The 24926-nt window shown below is 36.6% G+C and overlaps 1 protein-coding gene across 7 annotated transcripts in view; it reads left to right on the forward strand.

Moving 5' to 3' along the window:
• The window catches only part of Qki (QKI, KH domain containing RNA binding), a 107722-nt gene that overhangs the window by 44990 nt on the left and 37806 nt on the right, over nucleotides 1–24926 (forward strand). For all 7 annotated transcript variants that reach the window (XM_075950896.1, XM_075950905.1, XM_075950915.1 and 4 more), the window contains exon 3: nucleotides 853–969. In XM_075950896.1, coding sequence (XP_075807011.1) covers nucleotides 853–969 — 117 coding nt within the window. The remainder of the gene's footprint in view (nucleotides 1–852; nucleotides 970–24926) is intronic.

The raw sequence follows: 24926 nt of genomic DNA on the forward strand, positions 1-24926 counted from the left end.
TGTATTTTGGAGAGCATAAAATATACTACAGATCTAGGTGATACAGGCTGGTCACCCATCAGATGTATTAAATTTAATTTGTGCGAGGCTGATACAAGTATAATGTTACATGATGTTTACAGCAGGCTGGTTGTTTTTCCTGGTGAGTGGAGGTGTGTACTTCCCAGTGACCTTTTAAATTGTATAAATGTGAATAATATAAGAAGCTAAAGTTTTCTTTATACAATACTTTTCATCACTGACTTTTTTTATAGAAAGTTTAGGCTCTTTGCATTAACTTTTAAAAGTATAAGTTAAAAATGGGATTGAAAGAAAAAGGTAATTAAGAATCCATAATAAAATTGTTTAAGAATTATAATTTTAAAAAGCATACTCAAGAGTTTTATACGTAGCACAGGATAGAATCCTAGTTTGAACATTAATATTCTATCAGCAATGTGGAACTGTCACTTACACAGTTGTTTCTGGAGACAACTTTTCTTGTTAAGAAAGCAGGACTCTCACCCAAGTATTCTTGTTAAAGGACAGGATTTATTTTGTAGAGTGTCACCGCCTGTGTGGTACCCGTGTTTTGTTAGCTCTTTATCCTCTGGCTTGGATTATGTGTTGATGGACAACTCAATAAAGATACCTTTGTTTAGCTAGATTGTTCTATAGCTTGCATTAGTGCATATGAAATTCTTCATAAGGCAATGATTTACATCTTATTCATTAAGAAATTAATGAGTTCTAGGTTTGATTTCTTCCTGGTTTATGTTCAGAAGAGATTGAGTAAGTTAATGCATATGTATGCTTTTAAAGAACTTCAATGCAACTTCAACAGGGAATAATATATATTATCTTTCCCTACAGTTTAATTTTGTTGGGAGAATCCTTGGACCTAGAGGACTTACAGCTAAACAACTTGAAGCAGAAACAGGATGTAAAATAATGGTCCGAGGCAAAGGCTCAATGAGGGATAAAAAGAAGGTAAGTCCTTTATAAATGGATGTTCTCCAGGCCCATTAATAATCAATTTCCATATTTCAGACATTGAGTATGATCCTCAAAATGAGAGCTTTGGAGTTGTTTTAAGACATTCTGATTTCCTCGTTACCATTTTCATTCAAGAACCGAAGTATCTAAGTATACATTACTCTAGCATGATAACTTGCTTTTCTACTTAGTATTTAAAAACCACCAATAAGAGTCTGACTACTGAGTTTTTATGTAACAACGTGCAACTAAAACTTGAAAAACAAAACTGAGGTGGATATTTTTTTTTTTTGAGTCCAAGGCCTTGAGCTGTGCCATGAAGTTGTATCACCAGGTCCTAAAGTTTTAGGTGAGGTCTCACATCCCAGTCCCTCCACACTCTTGTGGTTTAAGACCATACTGTGATAAGCCAACCCAGGCTTGCTTTAATCTTGTTATCTTACTTTACCTTTCTGGATAACTGGGGTTGCAAGCATAACATTGTTGTGCTCAGCTCCTAAAGTGTTTGTTTTGATAGACCCCAAATGAGATTGGCCAGATGAGTGGGGACAGTTAGTTTCAGCAATTATGTTTTTCTTGACTAAAAGCAGTTTTCTAGACATTTTACTTTAGTAAGTAAATCTGCTTTCTATTTTTAACCCCTGCTCCTAGTACCACTTCTGTTACTTTGTGTGTGATTGAAAGAGGGAAGAAAAGGAGGGAAAACTCTGAGGAATTGTCAGTTGAATTAAGTATTTGATGCTCAACTATTTACTTTAAATATTGTTGTTATGGAGATTCTATTTGCCTCGTTTGCTTTTTTTTATAAAAAGATTTATTTATTATGAATACAATATTCTGCCTGCATGTGTACCTGCCCCCCTGAAGAGGGCACCAGATCTCATTACAGATGGTTGTGAGCCACCATGTGGTTGCTGGGAATTGGACTCAGGACCTCTGGAAGAAGAGTCAGTGCTCTTAACTGCTGAGCCATCTCTCCAGCCCCCTCGTTTGCTTTTATTCAGAATATTATGAGGTAGAATATTAAAATTTCTGTCTGTGGGAAAAAATAAGAACAATGTGATTTTAAATATCATATTACTTTCTTTAAAATTTGTTTTTAAGGGTGATTTATTCTTTTTATAAACTATTGTTTTTCAAATATCCATTGGATGATAAGTCTGGGGTCATTTATGTTGAAATACTTGGTGGAGTTTATAGGAAGAAAGCGACTCACCAGTGTTTTGACTTTGTTTTGATGCGCTGTCACCTTGCTGTTTGGTGAATACTTGGCATTGAATAAGCATTAGAAAAGATGGCCCTGTAGTTGAGGTAGTGAAAGGATGATGTTGATGCCTCTCCTTGGTGTTCCCCTCAAAGGCTTGGCAAACAGTGATGATTATAGGCTCTGTCTGCTTTTAGTTCTTTTTGGAAGATAGATAATATCATGCAATTCTAAGATGCTGATTTTAACCACATAAGTTAATTTGCCAATTAAGCTTTCGTTTTCTTGGCATTGGTAATGATTTATTATTATTGGTGGGCTTGCCAAGACTGGTTTTTGTGTTTGTTTTAAAATTTAAGTAGCTTTCAGAATAGGGGCAGGTAACATAGAATCTGACGGCAGGAACTGATAGAATTTGGAACACTATTAGGAATGTCTTGTCTGTACCAGGAAGCATATGGCAGTGTTTCAGTACTCTCTATCTCTGCGGTTGAGTATGTTTGTGGTAATAGCATTGTTAGAAAATATGGTGTTAGTGAAAATCAGCTACTTTGAGGTCATTTCTTCTGATTTAATTCTGTGCATTAGCTCTGTTCTCAATATTTGACACAATCTTCCAAATAGTTTGGGTTTTATTGTTTACATTTTGTGTGTAAGGAAATTTCTTGTCAGGGAGGTTGAGTGACTTGGCAGAGTTGACATTCCAAAAAAGTGGTAGTCAGATGTTGAAACGACATGTGCAGTGTTTTGTTTCATGTACCACCAGTAAGCCGTTTCCAACAGCTGCAGAAATACTGCAACATTTGAATTTAGGAAATCAATTTAATGTATTTCGTTTCATGTTTTCTTATTTTTCCATAGGGCATAATATGTTTAAATTTTATTTGACTTAAGGATGAGTGGAAAGCAAGTTATTTTTTATTCCTTGAGACCACTTTGTACTCCTGATATTAGACGGTTAGGGACTTCGTACACTACAGTAATTAGCAGTCAAGTCTCTCGGGAGCATTTATGGCATCATATAATTTGCTTCAATTTCAACACTATCTATTTGGAGATTATATCAGATCACAGAAGTTATGGAAGCGAGCTCCACTCCATGCACAACCCCATCTGTGGTCCCTGTTCAGCTCTAAGACCTTTTTTTAATCCCTCTCTCAGGTTTGGTTAATTTGCTAGAGTGGTCTACCTAGAATAAAATAACATTTAGGTTTGCCAGTTTGCTATTAAAGGATATTTAAGTGGTACAGATGAACATCCTTATAAAATGAATGCCTAGAGTAAGTTATGGATGGGGGAAGGTAGAGTTTGCATGGCATCTTCTGAGAGTGACAGGCACCATTTGGGCTTTTCTGGTTGTTGAACTGCATAGAAATTTTTCTATTTCTCTCCTTAGGAGTTTTTATGAGGCTTCTTTGGGGAATGGTAAATGTGACATCATTGGCCATTTGTTCCCTATCCTTTTCTCTTTTTGGAAACTAGAAAGTGCCAGCCTTTTTAGTTAAAATGATTTTGGTTTCCCTGGCAACCCACTCACAGGCTGGGACTGTCCCATAACCTTTAATCATCTATTACCTCATTAGTATACAAAGAGTAAATGAGAGCTCTATTGCCAAGAAATGAAGAACAGATACACTCACATAATGAATCAGCAGTATCATACAGATTATTTCTAGTTTGAAATCTAATGGTGGGCTTAAAAATTAGAATATTCAATATGCAGTGGGGGTAGGACCTGAAATTCAGCTATGTTTTGTATACCTTTCTCTTACATGTTGAAGGGTGCTGTGTACTTTGTTGTTCCACCTGTCACATGGGGCCATTTAGAGAATTTTCTGTGTATGACACGTGAATACTCAGGAATAATTTAGGTGTTTTGGAGTATTTTATAAATGGTTTCTTACTAGGGAGTTTCAATTAGGCAGTAATTCCCTTGATAGGAATTCTTCATAGCATAGAATTCTTCAAGGATTTAATCTTAGTTTTTCTAATAGGAAACTATTTTGAACATAATCCAGATACTAGAGAAAGTGGTTTAGGGAAAGAAAGTAATAGAGCATCACTGTATTTTGAATACTAGAGATATTTTATTTGTATTCTGATAAATAAAGCTTGCCTGAAAATCAGAGTACAAAGCTAAGCCACTAGAGTCCAGAAATACCTTTAATCTCAGGATTCCTGAGATAAGAGACTGATGGCTCTGTAAATTCAGGGCTAACCTGGACTACAGGAGAGCAAGCCAGAAACAGATCCAGGTGGTTTTGCTTATACCTTTAATCCCAGTGCTTGGCAGTCAAACACCTGTAGTCCTATAAGTGGAGACAGGAGTGTTATGGTTGGATGGAGAGAGGATTATAAAGAGGAAGAGATAGGAACTCGCTAGAGTGTGGCACCTGAGATTTGGTAGAGACACACTGTAGTCTAGGCAGTCTGAGGATTGCCCCTTCCGTCTGAGCATTGGTAGAGGTAAAAGGTCTCTCTAGTGGCTTACTGCTCTGCTTCTCTGATCTTCAGCTTTAACCCCTACATCTCATTTTGTGATTTTATTATTCATACCATAGTACACAACTACTTACTAATTTTTAAATTAAATTTATTTATTTTATTCTGACCACAGTTTCCCCTCCCTCCTCTGTTCCTATTTCTTCCTCCCAGCTCCTCTCTGCCCACCCTCCACCCCCTCTGTTTCTTTTCAAAAAGGGGCAGGCCTCCCATGGGATCAACAAAGCCTGGCTATCAAGTTGCAGTGTGTGTATTAAGGCTGGGCAAGACAACCTGGTATGAAGAATAGGTTCTCAGAAGCTAGCCAAGGTGTTAGAGACAGCTCCTGCTCCCACTGTTAGGAGTTTCACAAGTAGACTAAGTTATACACTGTCAAAGACACACACACATGTGTGGACGGCCTAATTCAGCCCCATGCATGATGTGGGATTCCCTTCTGTATGCTGTGAATATGTTTTATTACCATGGATTAATAAAGAGGCTGTTTTGGCCAATGGCTTAGCAGAGCAAAGTCAGGTGGGAAAACTAAACAGAGATATATATATATAGAGAGAGAGAGAGTAGGCGGAGTCAAAACACCCTGTAGCTGCTCAAGGAGACAGATGCCAGATCCTTACCAGTAAGCCACAGCCTTATGCCGATACATAGATGAATAAAAATGGGTTAATTCAAGATGTAGGAGATAGCTAGAAATATTCTGAACGGTGTTGTAATTAGTAAAGTTTCTGTGTGATCATTTGGGTCTGGGCGACTGGGAAACAGACACAGTCTCCTTCTACTCATGCAGGCACCCTGGTTGTTGGCTCAGACTCTGTAAACTCCTGAGTCTAGGTTAGTTGTTTCTGTGGGTTTTCTTGGCTGATGTCCTTGACCTCTCAGGTCCATACAACCCCTCCTCTCCGTCTTCAGCAGGATTTCCTGAGTGTGTCCTTAGTTTGGCTGCGGCTCTCTACCAGTTAACTGGATGAAGGGTCTGGTGACAATTGCGATAGTCACCAATCCCAACACATCCTATAGGCACTTGCTCATTTTTGTGGGATGATAGTTATAGTGTCAAAGGAAGTTACTTCCATAGAGAAAGTCTTTGTAGGATACTTTAGATTTCTAGTACCAGTCTACAGATATACAGCTACAGTCTACAGCTCTTCCCTGTCCTAAACAGAAGGGATCAAAGTGTGCAAGCCTATGAATTCCTGCCTCACACCTCATTCTATTTAGTCAGATCCACCCATGATTGAAATGTTTGGTGTTGGTGAAGCTAGGTCAGTCAAATCTGTCTTAAAGAAGTTCTCAGACTTGGAAGTTTTAGTTCAAATCCTTCTCACTATGAAGGACAATGGATGGGTAGGGATCTGCCGGTCATTCTAGGACTGCTAATAGTTGTATGTATATTCACATTCATTAAACAAACACAGAATATAATTAAAAGATTAAAAACCAAGTCCATTCTAAAACTACTTCAGACAGTTTGGGGATATTTTCGAGGTTGTTCAAATAATTGTTCATATGTACACTTCTTATAGAAAAAGTGGGTCATGCTGATTCATAATTTTATATTTCTTCTGCAATATTATGTTCAATCCTTTTTCATTTTACTATGTAGTTGAGCTATATGTTGAGGGATAGAAAGGTGTGAAATTGAAAAAATGAAATTTATGTCCTGGCAGTGCTGAAGCATGCATGGGCAGCCTGTATATGGAGGTTCTGCTGAACTTGCTCATATATTGGGTTTCATAGGAAAAGGTACTCAAACAGAATTCCAAGTAATACACAAACTAAGTTTCCTCCATTTTTAGGAGTGTAAGGATTGACATTTTCTCTCTCTCTCTTTTTTAAATGGAGGGCTACTGTTGTCTAAGTATTTTGAAAGAGAAAAATTAGTTTTATGGTTGGTATACACTTCTGTTTGTTCTGAAGTATTCCCATGGATTTTGCTAGTTAAATTTTCATGATGGATTAACATTTGTCTTTTGTCTCAATGTTATTGACAGCTAATGGAAAAATTATCTAGCATAAATACAGCTCCAAAGAACTTAATTTTATTAATTTTGTTAATACTGTGTTCTTCCTGAATAATACCTTAAGCATTGATATGATTTATTTATTTTTTTAAGCATCTTTCCACTGTGGAAATAAATAGAAGCAAGACAGCCAGAAGCCTACTGGGCTGTTACTTGCCCATCAGTCAGCATTACCACTTTTTTTTTTTTAGTTCTTCTTTTTCTTTTTCTTCTTTCTTTCTTTTTGGTTTTTCTTTGCTTTTTTCTTTTAAAGATTTATTTATTTATTACGTATACAACATTCTGCCTCAATGTATGCCCGCATGCCAGAGGAGGGAGCCAGATCTCAGTATAGATGGTGGTGAGCCACCATGTGGTTGCTGGGAATTGAACTCAGGACCTCTGGAAGAGCAGCCAGTGCTCTTAACCTCTGAGCCATCTCTCCAGCCCAGCATTACCACTTCTTGTCTTTTCACAAGGGAGTTCTTTCTTATCTCCTTTCTAGTCCTCCCCACTCTGTGTTAGGGTGTTCAAGGAGCAAATTCTAGACATACAGTTTCAACTTTAAATATTAAGTAGCTCTAAAAATAGCCTCAATAATAATAAGTAATTAATAATGTTAATTTTTGTATCACCAAATGTGTAGTTCATACTCACAGTTCTTCTCATATCCTATAGATGTTCTTTCAAAAATGCATGTTTAAATTATATCTAGCCACTCCCATTTAATCCCAGCATTACCAGAGGCAGGCAGATCTGTTAATTCAAGATCAGCCTGGTCTGCACAGTTAGATCCTGTCTTGAACAAAACAAAATACAACCATCCACAATCCATAAATTGCTTTTGTTTTTATTTTTAGTTTATTATTATTATTATTATTATTATTGGTTTTTAGAGACAGGGTTTCTCTGTAGTTTTGGAGCCTCTCCTGGAACTAGCTCTTGTAGACCAGGCTGGCCCCCGGCCTTTTTTTGTTTCTTTGAGACAGGCTTTCTCTGTAGTTTTAAAGCTTTTGTAGACCAGACTGACCTTGAACTCACAGAGATTCCCCTTGCCTCTGCCTCCTGAGTGCTGGTATAAAAGGAGTGAGCCACCACCACCCGACTCAGGTCCTGTTTCTTACTAGCATGCTAATATTTATGTTAAAAGTTTGAAGAACTCACTAGCTCGTACATAGTGACTCAATTCCCAGAAATGCTCTTAAGTTACAGCATGAGGCTTGCTGTGCTTTTCTTTTCCTTGCCTTTAACAGTTAACATTTAACAGTTGTGATGGGTTTCAGTTCATTGTATCGTTTTTTTCCCCTCACTGATGTAAAGTGATGATTCCTTTTCCCCTGGTAAGGTAAAACAGTCTTAGTAACAGGGAAACACTACTGCTGGTGATGTAGGCAATGAGAGCAATTTTACCTTGCTATTCCTTTTAGGGTATATCCCACTACTGTTGTCTTGATGTATGCTTTTTAAAATATTCATGTGCTTTCGAATCAAATCTTACCTGGTTGAGAAATTTTCAGAGAACTTTTGCTTTAATCCCAGTTTACCTATTCAGTCTCTTACCATTGGGTAGATTTTAACATTTTAATTTTTCCTTTAATTTTATCTTGTAAAAAGCCTTTATTACAAATATTTGTATGTAGTGGTGTTGAGTGTGTGCCACAATGCTCATGTTATGGCCAGAGAACATGTTGTGGGCGTTGTTTCTCCTTCCACTGTGTGAAGCCTAGAGATTGAACCCAGGTCCAGGCTTGACATCAGATACTTGTAGCTACCTCACTAGCATAATCGTTTCCTCTTCCCTTTTTATCATCATCTCTTCTTCCTTATCCTCTATACAGTTATGTAACAGTACATCTTAGGGGTATCTGTGCGCTTGTATAATTTCTTACTGGTCCCATAGATTGCAATATACAGAACATTTTCTGCACCTTGCTTTATTACTATTTTTACTTAACACCCTTGTTTAACATCACTTATAGAAACATATCTATATAGTTTTCTTTTAAACTGCCACACATTGACTTGTGTGAATCAGAAAAGATTTCTAATCTTTTGCTATTATACACACATACATACTATTAAATACTATATTGAATGTCTTCTGTATTTCTCTTTATTTGTAACTAGTTACCTGTTTATATTCAGGACAGAATTATTGTATTTTGGAATACATTTTTTGGCTAATTTTTGCACTGCATCACCAACAGAATTAAATTTCTGTGTGTTATATAGGAGACTGAGCATCTTTTAGAGGTATTGGGGAGAAACCAATTGTATATAGTTACGCCTTAAACTGAACATTAAGTTTTGACTTTTTCAGAGAATCCTTAGTTGAAAAAGATTGTAGTTTGTAAGGAATGTTTTTTCTCTCTGAGCTTTTATTCTTGCCTTCACATCACAGTCCTCCTTCCAGTCCATTACTGATTACTTCTTTAAAAGAATATTTTGTACAAGGAACAAGATTGACTGTGGGTAGGTGAGGGTGCTTGGTTTCCCATAGTGAAAGGTTTGAGGTAAAATTGGAGAAGCTGTTTGACATTGAATGCAAAGTTGAATGCTGTGTTAAAGAAATTCATTTTCCCTTTGGAAGCAGTTTTTAATATTATAATATGTTAATTATTTTTTTTAAAAAATAACTACATTGGAAGAGGTGGTCTGAAGGGAAGTCATAAATGATCATGAAGCCTTAGATAACCCGCCTAGAAATTCTTGTTATTGTAATAAAGTAAGATTAATGTCTTTGAATTGCCAGTTCTTTGCTCTTTTTGTGGATAGAAATTTTTATTTTTAATTTACAAATAGTTGATAAATTTATGGGGAACAGTATGGTATTTAATAGTTAGACAATTTATAACCATCCAGTCAGCGTCATGTTTCTTTGTGTTAAGACAGTTTGCTGGGTTTTGGTGGCATATGCCTTTAATCCCAACACTGGGGAGGCAGAAGCAGGCCCATCTCTGAGTTCAGGCCAGTCTGGTCTACAGAGTGAATTCCAGGACAGCTAGGGGCGACACAGAGAAACTCTGTCTTGAAAAACCCAATGAATGAATGGGGGGGGAATACTCATTCAGGATCATTTATCTTAACAGTCCTGACCTTAACACATTAAATGAATAGCACATCTCCATGCCTTAGAGCCATGCTCTGCAATGCCATTGTCTTCCAGATGTCTATGTTGTTGACAGCTAGTAATTGGTTTTTTTTTTTATGTGCTGGCTATATTTGTGTCAGCATGACACAAGGTAGATTAGTTCTCTGAAAGGAAGGAACTTAGTTGAGAAAATGTCTCTAAGATCTGGCTCCTAAGTTATTTTCTTAATGAGAAATTTATGGAAGAGGGTTCAGCCCATTGTGGATGGTACTATCCCTGGGATTGTGGTTCTGGGTTCTCTAAGAAAGCAGGCTCTGTAAGCCATGAGGAGCAAGCCAGTGAGCCATACACTTCCCCCTCCGGCTTCTGCCCCTAATGAGTTCCTGACCTCATTGCTTTTAATAATGAAATATTATAAGGACCTATATTTGAAGTAAACCCTTTCCTCACCGAGTTGTTTTTTGTCCTTTCTTTTTTTTTTTTTTTTCAAGACAGGGTTTCTCTGCGCCTTTGGAGCCTCTCCTGGAACTAGCTCTTGTAGACCAGGCTGGTCTCGAACTCACAGAGATCCGCCTGCCTCTGCCTCCCGAGTGCTGGGATTAAAGTTTTGGTCAGTTGGGGATATGTTAAACTTTTAAAGCAGAAGGAAACCGAGTGTATTGGTTACTTTGAAATCACGGTAGTCAGATAACTGACTTTAGGGAGGGAGACTGCATTCAGGGGATATGGACTTGTCATAGCATTCATTTTGGAAAGTAGCTCACCTCAGTAGTCTGTGTCTGCCAGCCGTACCTAACTTCCTAAAGGCCTCACCATATCCTCCCCAAACAGTGGAACCAGGAGGGTAGAAAGTGTTCAGACACGTGGACCCATAGGAGATATTTCAGCTTGAAACCTTAGCATTTGTTCTTCTGCAAGAGACTAAATCCCTTTCTCTTCAAACCATCTAGGATAAAAGACCAGTGTAAGAAAAAGGAAACTCACTGGAGACAATCTCTTTGTTAAATGTAAGAAATTATCTACCAGAGAAATGGCACTTTTTAAGATAATTTATCCTTATTTGAAACTTTTCAACAGAAAAAATTAGCCAGTCAGAATGCTGTCAAGTTTTTGTAAACATCCTTGGTTTACTTGTTTGCAGTCTACAGTGTAATTTGTGGCAACTTGTGGTTTTTCAAGGTTGTAAACTAGCTCCAGTGGCGCCTGTTCACTGCCTTTGTTAGCGTTTTGCCATTTGTCTGTATCATTGTTCTGTATTGCTTGATGTTTTTTTCCATAATTCTGTAATGAAGAACTTCATTATTGGACAATTTCATGAGTCTAGTGAGCTACTCTGTTCTGTTACAGATTTTTTTCAATTTAGTCCTTCAGCTGTGAAATACTATTACAATTTTTGTTGCTTTTTAATTTTAAAATGTTTTAATTTTATAACACACTTAGTTGCAATAAAATTAGGTACCAGAGAAATGGACTTTTTAAGATAATTCTGTTTATTTTAAAGATGTATTATTATATTTTGGGGGCTGTGTATAGAACCTATGGTCTTTTGTATACTAAACATATGTTAGAGCTAGGATAATATCACTGCCTACCCTTTTCAGGATTAAAATGGGGACTGTCAAGACACCTTATTAATTGTTAATAATGATTGTTATCTTTGAAACTAAGAGAATTTCTGACTAGTACTGTCTGCTCTTTTAAGTTGTGAGTTCACTGAGTAATAAGAAACAAAAAAGTAAACAAAAATTGCCTGAAAACATGTAATGTGGACAGCTATCATTAGCAGCAACTCATTCAAAAGCTGTAAGATTTGAATGGCATCAGATTTAAAGACGTCACAAATAGGAAACACAACTAAGCTCATTTTCAAAAAATAATTTAAAAAATTATAATAGGATTTCATGTACTTTAGTATTTAAAAAAAAAACCCTGATTGGAATTCAGTTTTTAAAAATCCCAGTCTTTTCCCAGTCTAGTTAGTCATCGTTTATATGCTTATGTGTATTTTGGGACCATGTATATTTATAGTGTGATTTTTTTTTACTTTAATATTAAATCTAGATCCATTAAAACATTGTTAATCTGATGGCATATACCTTTAATCTCAACATTGGGGAAGCAGAGGAGGGTAGATATCAGAGTTGAAGACCAACCAAGTCTACATAGCCAACCACGATTTCAAATAATGATCCTCTTTCATCAGAAAATGAAAATACTCAAACCAGGAATCTTTTTGAAATTAAAAGATACGAGCATAATTAAGGGATCATTTCTACTGCTCTGAAAGTACAAGTCCTTTCATTCTTATTTAATAAAAAATTATACTCATAGATGAGGTGTGAGAATAGTAATTACAATGGACACTAGAGAGATGGCTCCATTGCTAAGAATATACAGTGTGCTTGCAAGGACTGCAATTTGGTTCCCAGCACCCAAAGCAGGTGGCTCACAACTGCATACAACTCCAGCTCCAGGGTATCTAAAGCCACATCTGGATTGTGGGCACATATGTGTGCACATGTGCATAGAAATAAAATAACATGGGGGATTTTGTTTGCTTTTGTTTTATTTTTTAGAAGTACAGCGAATTTCTGTGCTCCTTTAAAATTGGTTTGGTGTAATTTTTAACATTTTATTTTGGGGGGCACACATAGCTCTTCATCATTTGCAATTTTTTCTGTTAATAATTTTACCGACTTAGTAAGACTTATTTGTAACTCAGAAATATTTGTGATACTTGGATTTACTCATGGAAGCATGCATAATGACGGAAAGGAATCATCTAAAGATTTTCTATTGAGGGCTGGAGAGATGGCTCAGAGGGTAAGAGCATTGCCTGCTCTTCCAAAGGTCCTGAGTTCAATTCCCAGCAACCACATGGTGGCTCACAACCATCTATAATGAGGTCTATTTGTGCCACTGTAACCTAATACATGAGAATGGGTAGTATATAATGAATAGAAGCTGTTGCTTTTCTTGAGGCTGTAAAATTCCAAAGATCGAGGCACTAGCAGGATCCAGTATTTGCTCAGTGTTGTACTCCATAGGAGACTCCACTGATATTATCCTTCACAAAGAGAAGTATGGTTGAACAGATGTAAGGAACAGAAAGGGAGATAGATGATATTATTTCCCTCCTTTTGAAGCCAGACTACCTCCTCAAAGATCCAACTTGCCATTGTTTTATTGTGGGTTTTCTCACTCTGAATTTGGGGCAGCAAATCTAGACCATAACACACCACCAGCTTTCATACGGTTGTAAAAATGGAAACCATAAGAGAGGAAAAATTGAACAGTTGTATGATTCGGTTGAAGTCCTCAGTGGTGACAAATGGCTCCTTTTGTACAGGAAAAGTGAGTTTTATTTTCACAGATAACATTTTGTTGTTTGGGAATGACTTTTTCAGGCAAAATCTGTTTAGTAAATCTGGAAAAATAAAGGCTTAGCAGTATGTAATCTCTTTTTTTAACTTGCTTTTTTGAAATAATTTTAAAATGGAACAAACTCCCCCATGCTTATCATTCACCTCATCACAGATGTATATACATGCGTTTTAAGTCTGGGCCCTGAGTATTTATAGTATTTAAATACTTATTTATTTGTTTATTATTATTGGCTGTGTATATTTTTTGTGAATGATGTTTGTACAGTGTGTGTGTGTGTGTGTGTGTGTGTGTGTGTGTGTGTGTGTGTGTGTGTGTGTGTGTGTAGGTGAATGGACAACCTGTGGAATTGTTTTTTTTTATTCCATCTTTATTTGGGTTCTGGGTACCAAACTTGAGTTGCCAGGCTTATGTGGCAAGCACCTTTACCTGCTGAGCCATCTTGCTGACCCCACTTGTTTTAGCTTATTAATTACTGATATCATTTAGTAGAAAAAAATTTAATGATAGGATTGTATTCTGTAGCTCAGGCTAGCCTGGAATTTATTAAATAGTTCATACTAGTCTCAAAACTAAAGACAGTTCTTCCTCAACTTACCTAGTATGTTTAGATTTCAGACATGAGCTAATACACAATAATTTTTAAAATTGTATATTAAAAAGTAATTTTAGTCAGTTTTGTGATGACAGGTCTTGCATCATCTAACCTTAGTAACTTGGTGTTAAGGCTAGAACATGTATATTCTTCTCTGGTAATTTTCCATGCTTCCCATGCAGTGCTTTCGAGTACACATTTAGGAAGTCACCAAAAGAAAGATAGATGGCAGCTGCAGTGTATTCAGGTTGTTTATGACATTACCAGAGTGGGTGTGGAGGGGGGAGCTTGAGGCAGACATACCCTGAGACAATAGTTGTTTAATGAGTTTGCTTGTATGTACAAGAGAAGAGAATGGGCCTGATTGCTCACAATCTGAAGCCTGAAAATGTATTTTTCTGGATCTGTGTATTTGCATATCTAATTGCTATGTAATCAAAACTAAGTGAACTGTAGCTACTTCAAACTTTAAAATGAAAGGCAATCATCCTTCTGGGGAGGAGGGGAACTCTAAACTTGCAAGCTAGCCTGAATATTAGCATTATAGTCTTGTGCTTAATTATAGGTGTCTGGCTGAGCAGTAAATGTGTGCTTGTGTAATACAGAAGTGAATGTGACTCTGACACACAGTGGAGCTCTGTTGTAACAGAGCCTGAGCTTTGAGAGCCATTGCTGTGTATCCATTGTGTGTTTTGGTTAAGGGATGGTGCCAGAAGGACTGTCAGTTACCTGCTTTGTTTGACATGGAGAGCAGTGGTTACACTACTGACCTCACTCAACTAGAACTACTGCTAGAATATACTTGATTTTCTGATGGGAAGAACCCCCTCCCCTCCCAAACTGTTAGTTGACAGCTTTTTTATGTTGTTGTTGTTGTTTTTAAAGGCCCTTTGAGGTTAACCTGTTTGCCATAATATGAGTCTTTGGGTTATTGTAGATTTTTCTTTTCACTATATTATTAATTTGAGAGATGTTATATCCTTAAAGTCCTTAAATGCCATTGAAAGTTTATAGCCATTAATTTCAAGGTTTTCAGACTACTTAAAGCTCTTTTTATATTTTCACATTGAATTTACATATATAACAAAGGCTTAAAACATATTTTAGTTTCAATTACTGTCAAGCCAGTTCTTCTTAGTCATTCAGTACCTGTGAAAAACATAGGTTCAGCATGAGACCAATGTCTTTAAGATTCAAGGATTTAGGCTGAGCCAGGAGACTATTGAAATGCCTGAAACTCCCTCCCACTCAAAAAACAAAAACCACAAAACCATTATCACCTTAAACTATATTTTTTCTCATTTCAGAAGTTTTTCCTGTTTCTTGAAAAAAGTTTATTCTAAACCTAAAATTTAGAATTACTAAACTTTGTTTTTAAGAACACTAATGTTCTTAAAAAATTTCCCTCATTCTTAGAAAAAAAGTCTTATCTTTTTATTTAAACTGTTAGTTGAGGTGGAATTAACAGATGTTTCAGTTACTCTCATGAAGTTGAAGCCAGGCATAGTATGTGTGTGCACACACACACACCTGCCTGTGTGCCGAGGCATATCTGTGCTGTGTGGTGCACTTGTGGAGATAGAGGACAACTTCATGAGTTGCTTTTCACTGAGACCAAACTCGGGTTACCAGGCTATTTTATTGCCACTTGTCTTACCTGCTGAAACTTTCCTACCCTTAGTATCCCCTCCCCCTTTTTTGTGTGTGGGTGTGTTCATGTGTGTGCTTGTGAAGTCCAGAAGTCAACCCTAGTTGTCATCACTCAGATACTGTCCCTTATTTTTTGAGTAGGATCTCTGATTAGTGTAATGTTAAGCCACCTGTCCCCACCTACTAGTGCTAGAATTATGATAACACTGAGCCTGGTGTTTTTGCCCAGATTCTGGGGATTGAACTGAAGCCCTCAAGAGTATATGTACATAAGGAGACAGTGCTTTAGTAACAAACCTTGGTGCTTTTGAATATATACTTTTCCCAAGTCACTAACCTGTACCTTTTCTTCTAGAGCCTCCCCCGCCCTCCATTTTCTCTGTTTCTATTACATTTTTAAAAAATCTTTAAAGCGGAGAGAAAAGAAAATTATATACAAAACATTAAATGACTGAAATTTAGCAGAAAATAAATGGAAAGAGGAAAATAGCTTCTAAAAACGAGACTGTTAAAAAGAACACAAATACCTGAATTATCTAACTAGTAAAAAATGACTCTTAAGTGAAAGTGAAATAAGATACAAGAACTGATGGTCAGCATGCTGATTAGACTAGGAAATGTGAATGAGTGTCCTTTAGACTAATGAAAAATTATAATAACTGAAAATTGGTTGCTTAGAAGGAAGTGGCTAACACCAGTAATAGTAAATATCCTGATAAGTAGGCCTTACCAGATACATTATAATTTATTTATAAAAGATAATGGTTATTTAATAATATAGATTTCTTAAATTATGTGAAAATATATGTTGACCTATGTGATTACAAAATTTCTACACATTATGTGAAATAGCAAACAAGTAAATGTATGTAGATCATATAAAATTAAAATCTAATTTTTTTTTATTTTCTATTTTTGAGACAGGGTTTCTCTGTAGCTATTTGGTTCCTGTCCTGGAACTAGCTCTTCTAGACCAGGCTGGCCTCGAACTCACAGAGATCCGCCTGCCTCTGCCTCCCGAGTGCTGGGATTAAAGGCGTGAGCCACCACCGCCCGGCCGGAAAATTTAATATAAAGAATTCTTTAGTAGGTAGGGGGCTGGAGAGATGGCTCAGAGGTTAAGAGCACTGACTGTTCTTCCAAAGGTCCTAGCAACCATATGGTGGCTCACAACCAACATAATAAATAAATAAATATTTTTAAAAAATCTAATTTGTAACTTTTCTTTTCATGATGACAACCATAGAAATACTGCTCTTTAAGAAGTATAATTAGAAAGCTACTAAAGTTAAAAAGTACAATGCAGTTATGGAACATACTCCAACAGGGGCCGAAGAGATGGTCCAGTAGTGGTTAAGAGCACTTGGTGCTCTTGCAGAAGACTAGGGTTGGACTCCTAGCACCACGTGGTTGCTCACAATCACTTGTAGCTCTAGTTCTAGGGGATCTGATGTCTTCTCACCTCTGGTGGTAGTTCCTGCACACACACCTGTAACACAGACATACAACCAGGAACACATAACATCCATTAAAAATACAATAAATGAATAAGAAAATGCTGATGGATCTCATAGGTTAGGGTGCAGAAGAGTCTGGAAAGGAAAACCGAGAACCACAGAATAGGTGTACATGGAGAAAATTTCAAATGGAGCTGCAGCTTCAGCCCTGTTAGAAATTGCTTAAGTAACAGTGGAAGAAATGCACCTCAGAGCACAGAGGCTTTCATGAAAGCACATCAAGAGCTATGCCACAAGGAAAGAATACTGAATAGGAAGATAGAGGGAGGATGAAATAGATAATGGAAACAGTCTTTCTAGAAACTAGTAAGTGTCTCTGATGTAAAATATAGTAGTTTCAAGAGGAAATAAAGGGAATACTTTGTAATGATTTATCAGAACTTAACAGCCTAAATACAGAACTTTTAAAACATGAGTCAAAATTAGATAAAAGTAGAAAGAGTAATTTCACAGTCAGAAGGAGTTTTTAAGTCACTGGGTGAAGAGGAGATGGACTTTATCCCTACTACCTTGGCCTTCTGGGCATTGCTAAAATATTGTACCTCATCATTGGGAAATTCATATTTTCTTCTAAGTGCACTAGAATGGAACCTATGTTATGTCTTGGAGTAAGAAAAGATGAGAATTTTATAATGTAATGTAATCTTTGGCCATCAAGGAATGAAGTACCAAATATTTTGAAAATAAGCAGCACAACTCTGTGACATTGGTCAAGTCATAGGGTGGAAACCAGAAAATAGTTTTGGTTGAATGAATATAAAATTACAAGACAGCAAAATTTATGAGGTAAAAACTTGTTTAAAGGAGAATTTTATTTATAAATATTTTCTGGCTTAGAAACAGCAAACACCAGCAATCTAAACTTAGTATAACTAAAAAGAAACTAAGAGCTGTAAGATGGAAGTTACTGAAATTGAAAAAGGACAATAAAGAAATGTGACAAAACTGAATATCTGTATTTCAAATGTCAGCACAGGAGGTAAAGCTTCTAATTAGGTTGATTCACAACAGGTAGAGAATACTGATAACTAGTATCTGAAAAAATGGAGCATGATATATCCTAGAGACCTTTTTGAGGAAATACACGTATTGAACTGTTTTGAGACAGAGTCTCATGTATCCCAGTATGACTTCGAACTCCTGATCCTCCTATCTGTACATCATTAGCTCTGAAATTTCAGGTATGTGCGAGTATATCTTGCTATATGAGGAAATCTGGGACAAATATTAAAAAATTTAGATAAGAATAGATTCTCTAAAAAACAAATTATTATAAAAAGTAAGAAATTATAGTGATATTTTATTTGTATTTGAATAGATAAAGCTTGCCTGAAGATCAAAATGCAAAGCTAAGGCCAGGCAGTGGTGGCACACACCTTTAATCCCATGACTCAGGAGAGGGAGGCAGGCAGATCTCTGTGAGTTCAAGGCTACACTGGGCTACACAAGATTGATCCAGAAACAGATCCGGTGGTGGTGGCTCATACCTTTAATCACAGTATTTAGGACTCACTCACTCTTAATCCCAGCACTAGTGAGCTAGAGACAGGAGCAATTTTAATATTGCTGGGCGGAGAGTGGAATGTAAAGGGGAAGAGACAAGAACTCAAATGGAGTGTGACGCCTGAGGATTCATGGAGTCAGGACCTCGCCCATTTGGTCTGTAGATTTGGTAGAAATGAAAAATCTTTCTAGTGGTTGACTGCTTTGCTTTTGTGATCTTCAGCTTGAACCCCAATATCTGTCTCTGGGTTTTTGTTATAATAAAAGAAAGCATTTAGAACAGAAAACAATTTAAAACTTTTTTCGGGCTTAATTCTTTGTATAGAAATTTCTAGGATATGATAAAAGATTATGGTCACAAAGCTGTGTTTACCAAATACGATGCCTTAAAAATATGTAAAGTAGAAAGTACCAGAAATACTTTAAGGCACACATTTTCGCAGTGAAGCAGATCCAATGAGAACACTGAAGTGTATGTTGGATGCTAGGCATGCTCACTGTGTTTTGTTCTATAAGGAAAATCTTGTTAAATTCAGGAGTCTCAAAGTTTCCAGTCTGTTCTTAAACAGTAGAGGGTATGAGTTAGAAATCAGCTTGAGATAGAAAATTAAGAGTGTTCCTCAGAGAGATGTGTTTTCACTTTATAAAGAGCACTGAAGTAGATGAAAAGTTAGGAGAAGGAAAGCAATAAAGAACATGTTCTAATAGGTATGAAATTTATTGAACAAGGATACTGAAGATGAACTCATGATATTTTTGTGAAAAAACAATGAATTTATTATCTTTAATAGCCGTATCATTTTAATAGCTTTTTGTTGGCTTAATCTTTTCATTATTTACTGTGATGCACATTAAAGGAAGAAGTGTCTTTATTTTTAATCGTGCTTTTTTATGTCATAGTAGTCTGTGCTGTCATGAGTGTTGATAATATAGGAACTTTAAGAATGAAGTTTTAATATGTGTTGCGGTCAGGGACTATGAAAAGTCTGGTTTTTATCTTAACTAAACTAACAAGTTAGTTTGTTGCCACAATTCAACACATGTTTATCTGTTGGGAGCAGTATTTGCAACCAAACATGGAGTATGTTCAAGTTACTGGCCAACAGGCTCAGAAGGACTTGCTAAGTGACCATATGCTGCACTCTGATGGGTTGTCTGATCTTACACAGAATTCAGAAATGAATACCCATGGCAACAGGCATTAAGATTGCCAGCAATAGGGTCCCCAATTACCACTGGACCCAGCCTCCCATTTGGGCTATGGTATTCAACCATCCCTTTGGCTAAACAGTTAGAATCTGGTGTGCTAATTGTAACATTTCAAGGGCTATTCAAGTAGCCATTGAGTTGTTTCACCACATAAGAGGCATTAGCAATATTAACAGACGTGAACTAGACATTTGTTGTACTAGCCATAAGTCTACCTGCTCCTACAATAGGGCAGTCTCTTAATTTAAATTTGAAAGTCCAAATTTAAAGGCTCTGGGATACTTGAATCTATCTGTTTTACAGGCTTAAGTTGTTCTCTTGTGTTTCCCAAAAGCCAGTATTCTCCTGAGGAGATGCTGTCACTCTCTCCTAAGTACAGGTTCAATAGAGTGCTGGCCAAAGTGAATCTAGGTGCAGTAGAGACCAAAAGGCTGTGAGGACAGGAGGGTCTTCTGTTTTATAAAAAAAAATTTAGGGGGGAGATGTTGGGAGCAGTGAGACCACAGATTGTGGATTTCTTGTAAACAATTTGTTTTCCCCTGATCTGAGTGCCTACAGCTGCTCTGAGCACAAGACCTTCAGGAGTTCCTGATGGTAGGAGAGTGGTTTCTGGTGGGTTTGGCTGGTGCACGGCTATCTCTATATAATCTGCCCCTGAACACAATAAAGGGGCATTCTTGGGGCTTTCTGAACCAGCATTTGGAGGTCAGTGTGTCGATCTGTCTCTGCGTCTGTAAACCAACCTCCAGCCCCTTTTCCCGAAGCTGGCAGACCAGGGCCGCGATGTGCGGCATTTATCGAAGACCAGTGAGTGCTTCCTGATTGGAAGTAGACTTTCTGGTTGACAACAAAAGCAGGAACAATATTTATAGCTGAGTCTCGTGTGTACCAGGGATGCAAAGGGCTGTTACCTCTGCTTCTGCCATATTTGTAAAGGGGAGCATTAACCAAGGAACCCAGGACCTTCTAAGCAAGCAGCAGACAAGATGGTCCTACCTCATTGTCTTTGCAGCCTTCTTAATATCCTCTGTCACTAGAAACTGGTTTGGAAAAATGGCTAAGCATTACTCTCTGGGCATCTTGGTGAGGATTTAAAGCATGGGGATCACAGCAGCAATGGCTGTGCAAGAACAGCAGTGTTTGACTGATGCCTCACAACATTAGTAAGACATGCCAGGCTTCAAAAATGTTGCTGTGGCACTTACATGACTTAGAATTTATCCTTGAGACGACTGAGTGGGCAAATGCTTGCTGTGCAGATTTGACACTGATTCAACCCCTGCAGATCCACAGTGGAAAGGACAATCAAAGAACAACCAAAAGTTGTTCCCTTGCAGGATCGGGCAACCGCACCCCTCTTATGTCATACACACAATGTATAGTAGATAAACTATAAAAAAAATTTCTTAGAATGACTGAAATGCTGCAGATCAGTAGAATTAGGTGTAGATGTGAAAACATTAGGAAGAACGCAGTGAATGATTTCAGAGCTAGGAATTTGAAAGCCATACATGATGTTTTTACTCATTTGTCTTTCTGCTCTTGAGAAGGTACAAATCATTTTACGGGCTACCCTAAACAGTAAGCCTAAATGGGAAACTTGGCAGCTAGAGTTAACCTAACTAAGGCACCAACCACAACTTATGAATCCACACCAAATAATCACTCTAACAGTAGCTCCCCATGTTTTGGTTAATTTCATTGTTGACTAAGAAATAGTGCTGTTAGATATTTCTGGAAGATATAGATCAGCCGGGCCCCTGTGTTCTACCTAGCTCTTAGTGGTTTTGTTGGTGTTGAGCTCAAACTCATATGTTAATATATTCAGTGTGAAGGTCATTTAGGTTTTGGTCTGAGCAAAGTTATGATTTATGTAATTTAGATATTCTTGTCTTAAATGGAGTAGAGCTGTCCATGACCAGGGAAATCATTAATGTGGTGGCTAACATTTAATAGTAATTAATATTATAACATAGATCATATATAGAACATTTTCTAAAATTCAGTTTTATGCCAGTAAAAAAGTTGCGAATGTAATAGGATTTTTAGATGGCAAGTAATTTTTGGCATTTTCAAAAGTGGTTTCTTGGAAGTTACAAATTTTTAATACATAACTATAACTTACGTAGGAGAATTCATGAAACTTTTTACCTGTAAACCTTATAAAATGGGGAGTTGGTGAGATGGTTGACATTGGTACTTTATTTTGGCATGGCCTCTGTTAGCCCTACACTGTTCATGCTTTTGACACGAGCTTTGCTAACAGCATCATTAAAGAATGTTTTTAAAATGATGCCTTTAAATTTTAAAAAATAAGCACCTGTCTGATTCTGAGGGATGATGTTGCAAAAACACCCAAAGGAAATGAAAACATTGAAGAGAAATGGATGGGCGTGTGACACTGTGCCTTTCTGCACTAACTGTACTGTGTTATGGTTTTGCTTTGCTGTTCAGATTACAGAAAAAATATATGAAAAATTTCTGTAGTTATTTTGTTAGCCAAATGTAAATGAAATATCAGAAGCAAAGTCTTAGGTTTTGTATAATAGATGTACGAAATGAGAAATGCCCAGAGAATCTTTCAGTTTTCAAATTATGTAAAATAGATCTTTTAGAAAAAAAACACACAAGTATTGGTGCCATGGAATAATCCTTCTGAAAACCGTGAAAAATGTGTTCTCATTGTTAATAAAAACCTGATTGGTCAGTTGCTAGGCAGAATTTTGGGGACAGAGAGAATGCTGGGGAGAAGGGTGGGCACAAGCCAGACTTGGTAGAAACAACATGGAAATTTCATAGATGAGGTAAATGAGGCTCCTCGGAGCAGCACATAGATTAATAGAAGTGGGTTAATATATGTTGTAAGAGCTAGCTGGAGACAAACCTAAACTTTTGGTCAAACTTGTATAATTAATATTAAGAATATGAATGGTTATTTGGGAGTGGCTGTCAAGACATAGAGAAACTCTGCCTACATATGGGTATGTGAAATATTGTAGTGAAGATTTTTTTAAATGTTAGAGAAAGGACTGCTCATAAAATCAGTAGCCATTTGAATAATCCAGAATTAACTATATCTCTCTATATATTTACCTCTACCAGATGGTATTTCTTTCAGATTATTAAATAAGTATAGAGGTGTTCCCTTGCTGTGTCTGCCTTCTGTCTCCTAGCTGTGCAGTAGAAAAACCTGTAGAGTTTTAAAATGTTGCTGTAGATTACCTCTGTGATCTTGGTTGGTTACCTAGCTATGAATTTTCAGGCAAAAGCAGATAACTTTTAAGATAATCTTAAACGTTACAAAATATTTGTTTACTGAGTCTATTTAACCATGGTCTGATACTCTTCTTTAAAAAAAAAATTACTGATTCTAACTTTGATACTAAGGAAAAAAACTACAATCAAGAAAAGAAATTTAACATTTCAAAATTTTCTGTGTACCTAGTACTCCAGTAATCATATAATCTTAGTAATATGTGATGAGTGCTTGGCACCATGGAATCCAAACAGTTATAAATTATGTACCTGTTATCTTGCCACGGTGTGGTACGAATAATAAAAACCCAGAGACAGATATTGGGGTTCAAGCTGAAGATCAGAAAAACAAAGCAGCCAACCACTTGAAAAACTTTTTACCTTTATCAGGTCTTCAGACTGAAAGAGTGAGGTCCTGTCTCCACGAATCCTCAGACTCCACACTCCACGGAGTTCCTGTCTTTTCCCCTTTATATTCTTCTCTCCACCCAGCCATATCGCTCCTGTTTCTAGCTCATTAGTGCTGGGATTAAAAGTGTGTGACTCCCAAACACTGGGATTAAAGATGTGAACCAGCACCACTTGGATCTGTTGCACTCAATTCAAGTCATTCTGCAATTGTTTGGTAGTGATGGGTTCAAAATGCCACAAGGGCAGCTGTGAGTAACATTTTCATAATAGAATAGATCACACAGTCCGGGGCATAAATTAATGTTTATCCAGTATATTTTGTGTTACTTGCTATTTCAGTTTATAGTAAAATAATTTATTATCAAATGTTTCTTCAGTATTTATTACATGCAAAATACTTTCCTGTATATTTTAGAAAGTAATTTCTAGCATAAATATGGTATATGTTAGCTTAATATAGTGAGTTAAAGTACATGATGATAAAACTGGGTTTAGTATTTGCTAGCAGAGTAAATGTTAGGAACTAGTACATTTGATATTTCATCAGTTGAATGTAGAGCTGTTAATAACAAATAATGGAAACTAATATCTAGAACACTCACGAAGATATAAAAGATTCAAATCTGTGAAAACGAAGAGTAGAGTAATAAATTATTCATTGTACACCAGACACTCTTAGGTATATTGTGTAAAGATTCAGCACTGGGGTCAGTTCTTATATCCATAGTTGGTGTGTGTGTGTGTTTCAGGGTGTTACTGTGTAGTTCAGACTAAGGTGGGATTTATTACCATCAAGCTAGCTTCAAACTGAATTCTCCTACCTGCTTCTCTCTAGTGCTGGGACTGCGAACATGCTTCACCCACTCCCGGCATCTTCTGTTTTAAACTTAAGAAAACAATTGACATTAAATAATACAAATTCTTTGAATGAACAGTTGTTCTTGTCTAGACTCAATTTAAGCTCAATTTAACGAGGATTTGCTTAATTCTTGCTGCCTATATTTTTCTTAAAACAGTTTCAATAAACTAAATATAAAAATTATTCTGGTATTTATGTATGAGTAAATTTTTCTTGTTTGCAAAGCAGGATTTTTGTTTTGACTCAAATTTAAGAAATAGGATTTTAGGTTAGCTTTATGACTGGAAGAATTGTACAGTGTGGAATGTACTTTATGTCCAGTTTTTTCTGCTCAAATGCTTTCTTTTTTTGAGATTATAACATTTCTTCCTTTCATCACTTTATAGACCCTCCCATCTTTTTCTCCCTTGCTCTCCTTTAAATTCTTGGTGTCTTTTTTTCCTCACTAATTAAATACATATTTCTTAAACTAACTTAAGATAATATATGTAACTGAAAATTGTTGGGTTTTGATATTTGACCTAAAGATAAAACTTGTTAGAAACTGGTTGATTTCAGTATATTTAGATTTATAAAATCATTTTCCAAGGGATTTAATCCTGAGAACTTTCACTTTAAGAGCACAAGAGGACAGATATCTTGTTCTGATTTGCCTGACTGGAGATTAAAACTTCAAAGAGTCTTTCCAGGGTGGACAGTCAGTTTGCTCTGATGCTGTTCATGTTACCGAATTCCTTTATTTAAACAAGTTCTGTAATTAGAACTGAGTCT

This window comes from Microtus pennsylvanicus, chromosome 1 (assembly GCF_037038515.1).
Source record: "Microtus pennsylvanicus isolate mMicPen1 chromosome 1, mMicPen1.hap1, whole genome shotgun sequence".
Lineage (NCBI taxonomy): Eukaryota > Metazoa > Chordata > Mammalia > Rodentia > Cricetidae > Microtus > Microtus pennsylvanicus.